This window comes from Acipenser ruthenus, chromosome 3 (assembly GCF_902713425.1).
Source record: "Acipenser ruthenus chromosome 3, fAciRut3.2 maternal haplotype, whole genome shotgun sequence".
In the NCBI taxonomy this organism is placed as follows: Eukaryota; Metazoa; Chordata; class Actinopteri; order Acipenseriformes; family Acipenseridae; genus Acipenser; species Acipenser ruthenus.
In genome coordinates this window covers 91271777-91284509 of record NC_081191.1, presented here as the reverse complement: position 1 = coordinate 91284509, position 12733 = coordinate 91271777, and the positions used below count along the sequence as shown (strand labels likewise).

General features: G+C 36.7%; 2 protein-coding genes across 3 annotated transcripts in view; one reads left to right on the top strand and one right to left on the bottom strand.

Annotated features, from left to right (window-relative positions):
* The window catches only part of LOC117394762 (cadherin-10-like), a 31679-nt gene extending 26568 nt beyond the window's left edge, over window positions 1-5111 (top strand). Inside the window, exons 8-12 of the mRNA XM_033993301.3 lie at window positions 190-326; window positions 619-740; window positions 1751-1868; window positions 2154-2405; window positions 3258-5111. Of these exons, the coding sequence (XP_033849192.2) occupies window positions 190-326; window positions 619-740; window positions 1751-1868; window positions 2154-2405; window positions 3258-3748 (1120 nt within the window). The 3' untranslated portion in view covers window positions 3749-5111. The remainder of the gene's footprint in view (window positions 1-189; window positions 327-618; window positions 741-1750; window positions 1869-2153; window positions 2406-3257) is intronic.
* A 5649-nt stretch (window positions 5112-10760) lies between these two features.
* LOC117435344 (ribonuclease 3-like) overlaps window positions 10761-12733 on the bottom strand; it is a 45214-nt gene continuing 43241 nt past the window's right edge. For both annotated transcript variants that reach the window (XM_034921145.2, XM_059018767.1), the window contains one exon: window positions 10761-11514. In XM_034921145.2, coding sequence (XP_034777036.2) covers window positions 11390-11514 — 125 coding nt within the window. In that variant the 3' untranslated portion in view covers window positions 10761-11389. The remainder of the gene's footprint in view (window positions 11515-12733) is intronic.

The window sequence follows — 12733 nt, the reverse complement described above, 5'->3', positions numbered from 1 at the left end:
ATCCACTTATCCACTAATATCTAATACAGTTTAGCTTGTGTATACATTCTAAGTAGTAAGTTCAGGCATTTTCATTTTGGATTAGGGTTTAAGAAACAAAATATTACAGTACAAAAACAAAAAAAAAAACACAACATGAACTTTATACACCATAAAAAGCATTAAGATGTGGTTGCTATTTTGTCTTAGGTATTCCATTGATCGACTTACGGACCTGGACAGAATGTTTAACATCCACTCTGGAAATGGTTCAATCATCACTTTTAAACCCCTCGACAGGGAATCATTTCCGTGGCATAACATCACAGTCACTGCAACGGAGATCAGTAAGTAAGATTACACATACATTTAGAATTAAAGGAAATTATTTTATTATTGGCTTACCCAGTGAGGGTGGGGGGTATAGACAACATAATTTGCAGAGGAGAAAGGGAAATCAAGTTGTACAAGGTCTGTTAATCTTGGGAGTTGATCAGATTTTGTGATCAGATTTTCTCTGAATCTTGATTTATGCTTGTTGCAGATGTTGAGCTGCGTGACTCCAGGTGTGAATCTTCTTCCAGTAATTGTCATTGCTTTTAATTAACCTGGAATTGTTTTCATTTATTTTTTGAACAGGCAACCCTAAACAAGTGGGCCGTGTTCCAGTGTACATCAGAATTTTGGATATTAATGACAACGCCCCAGAGTTTGCCACTTTCTATGAGACATTTGTCTGTGAAAATGCAAAAGCTGGACAGGTAAGGTTACATAACTGCAAACCTTGCAAAAATACTGAGTGAATTGATCTTAATGTAAGTGCAACGGTTCAACACTTGCGCACACTTTTATTGTTGGGAAAATGAAACAAAAAAAAACAAACAACACAATGTACATAGCTCTTGTAGCAGTAAAGCAGATTTAGACTAGTTCCTTCTTTGCACTATACCGTAAACTTGTATTCTCAAGGTGACACAGCTCGTTTTAGCTACTCCTACAGTGGTTTCACCCTGAATACTATATAGTCACAGAGCCACAAACATTCTTACTATATTAAAGATGCAAGCCACAACTTGAGCATTCATTACACAATAACTTTACAACTTTATTCTATTAAAAAAAAAAAAAAAAGTATTTAAAGATTTGTATGAATGTTTTACAGTCTTTGAAGCTTTTGATTGATTTTGATCAAAGTCAAATGTTTTGATGAATGTAAACCATCCTTAGAGAAGAGGGTTCAAAGAGGCAGGGATGAAAAAAAATATGCCAATGCAGTAATCTGCACTCCTTTCATCAATCTTGTGAAGTTTAAGAATTGATCAAAGTAAAAAAAAAATATTGCAGATTTCATTTAAATTAAATGCCACCTTTCTACAGAATAGTTATTTGGTGTTGGAAGTGTTAGAAGCACAGCCAACCTTTACTATCGCACATTCTAAATCCACACACATCTGAGAAAACATCTTGTGAAATATATAGGTAGGGCTTTGCTACTCTAGATGTCAGCAAGTGGTAAAAAAGTATTGATCTTAATAACTTTAACACTAATCAATATGCACTCTCCCTGTCAGTTTCTGTGGATAACATGTCTAACGTTTCTCCTTGCCTAATTAAATAAATTGCTAAACATTGAAAAGAAACATAAAATGACCATAATAAGAATACGAATAAAAACAGTCACAAGGGAAACGCTGTTCCAAAATGCTGTTCTTTGTAAAGCTACTAGACTATGTAATAGAAGTAATATCCCTTGTAATTTTATCCCCTTTAGCGGATACAGACAGTAAGTGCAGTGGATAATGACGATCCTATTGGTGGACACAAGTTTTTCTTCAGTTTGCCAGCTGAAGCATCTGTCAATGCAAACTTTACAGTCCGAGATAACAAAGGTAAACACAACCCTCATAACCTAGGCTTCAACTTGTTTTCTTGGAAATGAATATTCTCTCTTAGTAAGCTTTCTAAGAAATGTATACTCAATGCTAAAGAGCTCAGTGCATTAAACAGAATGAACTAGATGTGTAATACGCTACAACAATACTTACAACAAAATGGGTTAAATACATTTAAAGGCTAATTCTTTAAAATAAGAATCTCTAAAGGTTAAATATACAAATCTGTTTTTTTTTAAAGAAAATGTAAATGTTTTATTTTGTTTTTTTTTCTTAATTCAGACAACACAGCTGGAATCCTAACTAGGCAAAGTGGTTTTAGCCGACTGGAAAGGAGCACCTACCTTGTGCCTGTGGTAATATCAGACGGGGGCTATCCCATGCAAAGCAGTACCAGCACACTAACTATCCGTGTGTGCACCTGCGACAGGGAGGGGAATATGCAGTCTTGTAATGCAGAACCTCTCATCCTTCCTGCTGGTCTCAGCACTGGAGCCCTTATTGCCATTCTCCTCTGTATAATTATTCTTCTCAGTGAGTACTGTCTTTTTAGTTAAGAAGTTCTGAATTTTCTCAGGAACAACCATAAATGTGTTACTTTGTAGATCAGTTTATATATCTGGTTTGATCTACAGTCAAACACAAATCTAATTGTGTGTGTATATATATATATAACACAGCTTGGAAAAATAACAACCTCTGCTTGGTTAAACAGCATCACGTGACCGTGCGTATATATAGCGTACAGCACGGCTTGCATACTAATGATCGTCAACTTAATCTGGCACAGCTCGGACACGAGGCTGTCCGACAACTAATAAAAACATATTTTGAGATCCAAAAGGATGGAAACGTACTAGAATATGTGTGCCTCGCATATAACGAGTTCACAAACTCACTTCAAGATCCGGCTTCAGTCAGCTGCTCCCCTTACTTCCTAGTGTCATTTGAAACTCCGCCCATCATCACAGCTTGTGGTCAGTCCTCTAGTTTCTAGTGAGATGGCACTTTCGATGCAGAAATTCACAATAAACGAACATGTGCAATTTATTATTAATAAGCAAACAATCAATTAAATTAAATACAAATTGTGTTTTAATTATTTTAATTATTTTTCTTTCCACAAATGACAGGTAGCCGTGTTATAAGCGGTATAAACCACTTCGGGCCGTGCGTTTCCGATGATATATGCCACTTCTGGGATGGTTAAAGGCCCTTGGCTTACATCTCGGACCTTATCACCACCCCAGGCGTGGTATATATCATGGGAACCACATGGCCCGTCGTGATTTATACCTTACATATATATATATATATATTTTTTTTTTCTTTTCAAGCTACACTAGAGTATCCACTCTAACCAAAAATATCTGTTTCTTTCGCCAGTTATAGTGGTGCTGTTTGCAGCCCTAAGGAGGCAGAAGAAGAAGGAGCCTCTGATCATTTCCAAAGAGGACATCAGAGACAACATTGTCAGCTACAACGATGAAGGAGGTGGAGAAGAGGACACGCAGGCCTTTGATATTGGAACACTAAGGAATCCAGAAGCAATAGATGATAACAAGCTACGCAGGGATATTATACCAGAAACGCTGTTTCCATCACGACGGACAGCACCCACCAGGGATAACGCAGATGTCAGAGACTTCATTAACCAAAGGCTACAAGAAAATGACACAGATCCAACCGCCCCCCCTTATGACTCTCTAGCAACATATGCTTATGAAGGCAATGGGTCCATAGCAGAGTCCCTCAGCTCTCTGGAATCTGCCACCACAGAAGGGGACCAGGACTATAATTACCTTAGTGAATGGGGACCTCGCTTTAAGAAACTGGCAGATATGTATGGGGGAGAAGACAGTGACAAAGATTCTTAACCAACACTCTTGTTAAATGATTGCAAGAAACTGTACTGGCACATAACGTGGCCCATTTAAAAAAAAAAAAAAAGGAAAATAATGTAGCCACTCTTCTACAAAGTGCCATTTTATTCTAATAATCCCGTTCTTGCTAATTGATTGTGACTGAGCAGTAAATTGGTGATGACTTTATCTTGTATAGGTTTGATCAGCAGATGAGTGTTCCAGACTATGGAATTTCAAGGATGGACTTCTCTCCAGGTTGCTGTATAAACTTCAATGCGGACTTTTAAATTATGGACAGTTTCTACTTAATATGCTTACTTAGAAATGTGGAAGAATGGGCAGGCATTGGCATTATCTGATAAACATTCACCTCATTCAAAGTTGCATTTATTGGAATACATTTGCATTTTGCAATGTTTATCGTTAACTCCCTTGCAATGTACCTTCTGGACAGCATATTGTATTTTGAGTTTTTATTTTAAGGATCTTCTATATACTAATACAAATATGCTCCTCGCTGTACAGCACGAGAGCCTGAGTATGATGGTGCAGTTCACATAAAGCACTCGTACCAGTAATCTAAAAGGTAGCTTCACATGACCTTGGTTTAACATAAAGGTTGATTAAAATGTAAGGGCATTTCAACAAGCTGCATTTATGACAGGGCATTGGAATTTAGTGTGTACCACAATGGGAAGCAAATATTAGGGACACACATGATTAGGGATGTAACGGTTATGATATTCCAAAAGCACCGGAAGCGACATTTTCATAAAATTCCAAACCGAAGTTGTTGAGTCCATTGCGTCTGTTAAATTACCCTGTGTAGACCAATTAATCCAAAACTTAAACCAAATAAAAAATGAAATAATGTTGCTAAACAGACTAAAACAGCCAAATGTAAAAGTATTGAAAAGAAAATAAAATGTTATTTGAAGTCCTCAACTATTGAGAAAATGGAACAAGCAGTAAAGCAGGCAAAGCTGCAAAACAAGCGAAAGGGATGCTGCAGATATGGACCAACTTGAGACTACCTGGTTCCATAATTAAAAAAATAAGCACCTGGATTCACATGGGTCTGATTACTTTGTTGCTACATTCTATCACATACTGATGAATTTAAAGTGTAAGAGCCTTGGAGTCATATGCATTATAGTAACAGGATGTAATAAACCAGCATACTGATGAAATTGGCATTTGATTTTGGGGGGGGGGCTGGCTTTAGTTCTAGGTTTTTGCTGACATAAGTCTAGGTGACATTTTAAATTAGAATTGTTTTCTCATCAGAAACTATTTTAAAATGTCACTAAACATCTCAGTTGCTTTGAAGCCAACGTGTTGATTAAATCATTTTAATTAAAAAAAAAAAAAAAAACACGAGCTGCAGATCTACTCAAACATGATTTGCCAATTTACGACTGACCGCGGTGACAATGGGGGGTACCAGGAAAATAAATAAAAACATTTATGTCTCTTAATACATTAAGTTTAATTGTATAATACAGGGGTTTTCAACCTTTTTCTTTTTAAACTGTACCCCTTATGTCGGGAGGTTTCAGCTAAAGTACTCTTTACAATTTCTGCTCACTGAATGGTACCACAGTTGCAATAAAAGGCACGTTTATTTACTTGTTTATTTAATATATAATTTTTCACAACAGTCTGGGACTGACAAATTGCTGAGACAGAAAACCAAACAGTAGGCTTCATTAATAAAACTTAATTACATGTCTTTGGATGCAAATAATTAAAAGGCAGTATTTAGGAATCTTTGGAAACAATCGTATTTGCTTTCTATTGGGCAAAGTCATTATAAATAATACAAAATAGTCTGGACTGTAAATGTTTATCACGTTACTATTTACTTCCCATCTCAGCATAATTATGTGTGCCATTTAAATTGTTTACAGTACCGGTATCAAAAACTTTAACCTCAAGATAAAACTGTAATTACTAACAATAATACAGTTTTTTTTTTTTTATTAAAGCCAGCATAAAATGATCCAAAGGGATTCTTGTGTTTTCCTTTTGCAAGTAAGAAATTTATCAAACACCGAAAACATATTCAACCAGCCGCTATTGCTGTTAATAAAATGCAGCTGCGGTAATAAACAAAACCCGTCAAATATGAGTATTGTGATGACTATTTTTTATATTTACCAGAGCATTTATACTTCTAAAAAACGCAGAAACACTGCTTCACTGATACAACAAGTTGAAAACAGCAAAGCATGAGCAGTACAGAGCGCTCTCCATAGGCACAATCGCCAGATGCCTGCTTCACTTATATATATAGTGGAAATCCACGCAATCGGAATCACACATGCGGTACAGGTGGAAAATGTGGATTCTGTTTTTTTTTTCATTAGCGGTTCACTTTGAGCTGCTAAACAAAGATTAAATAAGCATACAGTGATTTAGAGAATATATAATACTGTTAAAAAATTCAAGATCATTATTTTCTCTTACTTTCATTATATTTGTACATTTCTGAGTCATCCTGCATACCCCCTATGACCCTTAGAAGTACCCCCAGGGGTACGCGTACCCCCAGTTGAAAACCTCTGGTGTAATACATTGATATAAGTGATGCAATATTGCTTCATTGAGCTTATTTGTTTGCTTATTTACCATTAAAAAAACAACAAAAAAAAAACAAAAACAAAAACAAAAACAAAAACAAAAACAGTGTGTAATAATGCTATGTCCCGTTCCCTTGGGTGAAGTTTTCAGTCTGTTTTTACAGAAAACCAATTGGATGTCAAAAACAGCTGAAAGGCTTGATAAAAAAACAAACTGATCATAACTGACTTGCATCCTTACACGCAATGCATCTTACTGTTGGATTGCATGCCAGTTTTATGGTGGTACTCCCTGTTCCAACTTAATCAAGCGCCCTAGATGTACACATCGGCTTTCAGTGTCCTGCCGTGGATACTTTTGTTATAGCTTGCTGAACTACCCTAGTCTATTGTACCTTCAATCCCTTTAAATACAAGTAAACAAAGCTTAATGCAGCGACTGGCGATGCCACATTTTATCATTTGTTGCGAGACTAAAGGCTCATGATACCGACATAAGCTCATTACAGACTTGTCCTAGCTTACTAAACATTATGCATTTCACATTTATCCTGCCTTTCTAAATATGATGTTCTTTTTCCACCAGACAATGCCTGTCATCCATATTATCCTTGCAAACTTGGATTTTGCTGACCATTCATCTTCTCTCAAGTTTAGCAAATGACTTCCTAGCTTAATGCAGGGCCTACATATTTGTGCAACATAGATATAGAATTGTAAATGAAACACCTACAATGACCTCCAGCATGCTGAAGAGCATTATGAAGCTGCATCCATGTTACAAACCCGGAAAATACTGCTTTTTAATCAGTCACAAGATATATTAAACACAGAAACCCTGATTACAATCTTTTACACATACAGGGGTCTATTAAATGTATCTAAAAAGCGGTATATCTAAATATCGCCACTAGGATTATTAATATTTGTGTACCAAAGTCATGAAAATCAAACACGTAACTGCATGTGAGTCGTTATACTGCATTTCTGTCAGTAAATATCCCGTTTAAGCAAACAGACCATGCAGTGAGTGTGAAAGTAAAATGTAGCTGTCGTTTTTTTTTCACTTGCCAAATGGATTTTACTTGTCAAAACCTTGTAAAAGGTACAACAAAGAAGAAACAAAGCTGGATCAAACCATTACCACCAAACACCCTGGAAACCGTTCAGATTCCAAAACGTTACTTTTGCAGTAATGAAGGGAATCCAACACTGCAAATTTTATGTTGAGTGGTAATATTAGATGTTTTTAAAACTCCATGAAGACACAATGATTTCTTTTTTCAGGCGGTCTGTAGAGTTCCTCTAAATATGTTTGTTAGTTGATAAGAATAGCCTAGACAATCTTGAAATGGCACAAATGTTAGCAATGTGGATTCTCAGATGTTTTGTAAGAAAGTAAAAATTAAGACTGTTCCTTTGCACTTGAATTAAAGTTTCGTATTTGGTTATTAGCATTCCTATGTTACTGCTTTAACATGCTGTCTAAATGTGTATTGGAAATGTTTTATGTAAAGGGTAAAACCCTCCTGTACCACCCATTGTTTTCACTTTTTATGTGTAAATGGCCCAGCCTAAAACATTTAAAAATAAAGAGTTACCATGCAATATTATGGCAATTATTTAACTCTAGAACAACAATGTGTTAAATAGTTAGTGTTAAATTAGCAACTGAAACTTGAAAGAATCATTCAGTTTCAATGATAATTGCATATTGGATTTTTGTGATTAAAAATGTATTTATATCAGTCAACAACTGGAAACAAGCATCCTTCTAATAGGAACCACAAACCACATCTGCTTTGGAATAATTTTTCAGGGTTATTGTGAGCTAAACAAAATTCAAAATCACAAAAATGATGCTCAGATGCTGTTGCCATCGATTAATTAAAATTATAAACTATGGCCCAAATATTTGATAATGTTGATTAGCCTAGCACATTTTGTATTCTTCCACAGAAACAAGTGATTTTCAAAAGTATTTTCCCCGTCTGATTTTCTGCAGGTTTCGTCCAGTCGTCTTTCAAGTTCTTGGCCAATCTAGATTTGCCGATTGGACGCAGTGCTGGAAAAAAGAGTTAACTTCGGGATTCGCCCAGAAGCCCTTGGCGAAACTAGATTGGCCAGGGCAAAACTAGAGTTGCCTTACCACCAGGTTTTGTCCTTAACATACAGTGCCGTGAAAAAGTATTTGCTCCCTGTGATTTTCTGCATTTTTGCACATTTTTCACATTGTATTTGGTCAGATTTTTTGGTGGGTTGTAGTAGTATATAGAGAGAGTCTGAGAGAAAAAATGACACCAAAGTTTGGTGCTTCTTTCATTTGTTTGGTGTGCAAGGTAATCAAACATGCAATCTTCAGGTGTGAAAAAGTTATTGCCCCCCCCCCCCCCCCCCACAGTTAACTCAACCCAATTAAAGGGATAATTAGGGTCAGCTGTTTGAGTACTTTGGTTAACAACCAGGCCTGATTTGGGCCAGCCCTGCCTAATATAAATCTGCCTAACTTCACTAACTAGAGTGAAGTTGTCAGCACACAGGTTCTTGAGGCACATCATGCCATGAACAAAAGAAATTCCTGAAAACCTCCGGAAAAAAGTTGTTGATGCCCATCAGTCTGGAAAGGGTTACAAAGCCATTTCTAAGGCTCTGGGGCTCCACCAAACCACAGTCAGAGCCATATTGTCCAAATGGAAAGTTTGGGACAGTAGTGAATCTTCCCAGGAGTGGCCGTCCTGCCAAAATCTCTCCAAGAGCAAGGCGTAAAATCGTCCAAGAAGTCACAAAGAACCCTAGAACAACATCCAGAGATCTGCAGGCCTCTCTCGCCTCGGCTGAGGTCAGTGTTCATGACTCCACCATCAGAAAGACACTGGGCAAAAATGGGAGGAAACCATTGCTCACTAAGAAGAACATGAATGCTCGTCTCAAGTTTGCCAAAAAGCACCTAGATGATCCTCAAGAGTTCTGGAAAATGTTCTATGGACAGATGAGTCAAAAGTGGAACTTTTTGGCCGACATGGGCCCCATTATGTCTGGCGAAAACCAAACACTGCATTCCACAGTAAGAACCTCATACCAACGGTCAAGCATGGTGGTGGTAGTGTCATGGTTTGGGGATGCTTTGCTGCATCAGGACCTGGACGCCTTGCCATCATTGAAGGAACCATGAATTCTGCTCTGTATCAGAGAATTCTACAGAAGAATGTCAGGCCATCCGTCCATGGGCCGAAGCTGAAGCGCATCTGGGTCATGCAGCAAGACAATGATCCAAAACACACAAGCAAGTCTATATCAGAATAGTTAAAGAACAAGAAATTTAAAGTTTTGGAATGGCCTAGTCAAAGTCCAGACCTAAACCCCATTGAGATGTTGTGGCAGGACCTGAAACGAGCAGTTCATGCTCGAAAACCCACAAATGTCACTGAGTTGAAGCAGTTCTGCATGGAGGAGTGGGCCATAATTCCTCCATGGCGCTGTGAGAGACTAATCAATAACTACAGGAAGCGTTTGGTTGCAGTTATTGCTGCTAAAAGTGGTGTAAACCAGTTATTGAGTCTAAGGGGGGGATTACTTTTTCACACTGGGGCATTGGGTGTTGCATAACTTTCTTTAATAAATAAATGAAATGTGTATCAAATTTTTGTGTTATTTGTTCACTCAGGGTCTCTTATCTAATATTAGGTTTTGGTTGAAGATCTGATAATATTCAGTGTCAAAAATATGCAAAAATGCAGAAAATCAGACAGCAGCAAATACTTTTTCACGGCACTGTATATATAACAACACAATGATCATGTTTAACATTAATGCTGGTTTACTGTATGTTCATAATGTTGAAAATCTTTTATGATATCAAGGGTTCACAATGATTAAATACAATACAACATTAAACCTTTTCAAGCAGCTGTGTACCCCTTTTCTAGACAATATTGAACACAAACCCAAGGTACCAACAGGACTTGCAACAGATTGGTACTTATTTTAGATTATCTAAATAGCTGCAAATGTACAGTACATACCAAAGACTAAATACTAAATTTGGCTGGTGTTTTCCTACCAGGAAAGTACAGCTTTTTATAACAATTTTACAGTCAAACTATACCAGTCGAAATGTGACATGATTATGCACTGATGGGATCTAGATCACAGACTATTATAACATTGTCTAATTGGAACTTGGCTGCTAATCAGTTTGGAAAGAGGATAACACTTCAAAATTGTAGCCAAATGTGGGCCAGATGGCTGCATTTCAGAAAATAGATACTTATGAGCTCATATTGACAATTTTACCCTCTAACACAGCTATTGCTAATTGTATAATAATATGTATTATAACATGATAATGATCATAGTCCTATTTATTTCATGGGCTGATCATAGGTGTGCATAATTAAGAGCAGCTGTATGACAACACAATGTTTATTAGCTGAACTGCTATCGCAAGTAAACTGGAGATTTTATTATTTATTTCTTTTTTTAAAAGACAAAATATAAAAACAAACATGTGTACAGTATTGTATTACAAATGTGGATACTTAGAAATAAAAAAAGTACAGATCTTTTTAAAATAGTAGTTACACAACTAAGAATATGTTTGACAAATTAAAAACAAAACAAAACAAAATAAGGAGGCTGTGTGGTCCAGTGGTTAAAGAAAAGGGCTTGTAACCAGGAGGTCCCCGGTTCAAATCCCACCTCAGCCACTGACTCATTGTGTGACCCTGAGCAAGTCACTTAACCTCCTTGTGCTCCATCTTTCGGGTGAGACGTAATTGTAAGTGCTGCAGCTGATGCATAGTTCACACACCCTAGTCTCTGTAAGTCGCCTTGGATAAAGGCGTTTCCTAAATAAACAAATAATAATAATAATAAAATATACAATACAATGATAAAAAAAAACATGATTTTATCCCAACCCTAACCCTAACCTAATGCTTCTCTGTTGCCAGGAAACCCTCCTCTACATCTTGTCACCTGTTACTAGAAGAATGTTAGCTCTCCCTGGGGGCAAGGTGGTAGAAAACAGCAGAGGTACAGAACCCTTCTGCTCCCCCTTCATATCACTGCTTTACTTCCGGACCTCCTCAGTCTCATCAGACTCTTGCCGTTCCCGTTCCCGTCTCATTTCTTTTAGCTCCTGTCTGTACTTCCGTTCAATGAAACGCTTCTGGTGAGCCATCTGGGGAAAGTTATCTGCATGCAAATATATACATATATATAGATATGTTAGATATTCGCATACAACAGTAAGTAGTGCAGAAAGACGGTCACATTACATCTTCTGAGAGCGCTTGAAGGAAAAGTACATTTCATTATATAGAATTTTTGTCATCAACCAAAAAAATCACTTTACGTAGTAGAATGCATGTCAATATTTCTCAATATCTATTAATGCAATACAACAAGTTAACACCTTGAATAAGGTAACATGACAAGTTTTGCTTCTATACATGGGAGGGTACACAGGATAAGATGCGATAGAATTATGCTAAATTCAAAACTAACTGGTTGATTTCTCATCTGTGATTCATAAAGATTGGTAACCTTCTGGCTGCTACCAATACATTTTATATTTTACAGAACAAAGTACCAGATTTCTGCAGGCTGAGCAACACTTTATAATAGAATGAATTGGTACAAAATAAAAGTACTAAAAGTACATGACAATGTGCATCACAGTAAGGCAATACAGTTTATGCCCTTCACAGTACCTTTGTTTTAGTGAAGAAGCACACAAATAATTATACAGTGTCATCTGACTATATCTAATAAGTGCAGTTAGCCATACAGTTAAACTAAATATTGTTTAACCTTCTGTTAATAAGATCTGATGCCACTCTGATTTAGAAAAGCAAAATGCCGAAGTCTACAGAGGTTTAGAAAACTATATTGAAAAAAGATAGGATGGAATAGCACTAATCCATTAATATTTATCAGAATTCAGATACATTGGCTTATATTTCAGGCCCAGACTGAACTGTATGTATAATACACATAGTGTTCGATCAAGCTGACCTTTTAGGTTTAACTTTAAACCCTTGTCTGGCATTAATTGTCTCAGGAAAAAACAAAAACACTGGCATTGTCTCCAGAGTGTCTATATCATTAACATGCTGGTGCTACACCCATACCTCATCCACTGAGACAGATATACAATTTGACAAGAACTCTGTGATGAGATAGATCTTGTTGAATTACTGTTATAAAATGGCTTTCTTTAATGGGAAAGTATACCAATTTTATTTTTATTTTTTTATCAGTTAATGCAATTATTTGTAAATGAGTGAAAATGTGACAAAATCAACTTTACATGTGTGGCTTTGGAGGCATTTAGGGTGCATCCTTCTTTCTAAAACAGGGTATCATTCAGATGTTATTTCATTTAGTATACCAAGAGAATGCTGCATATTAG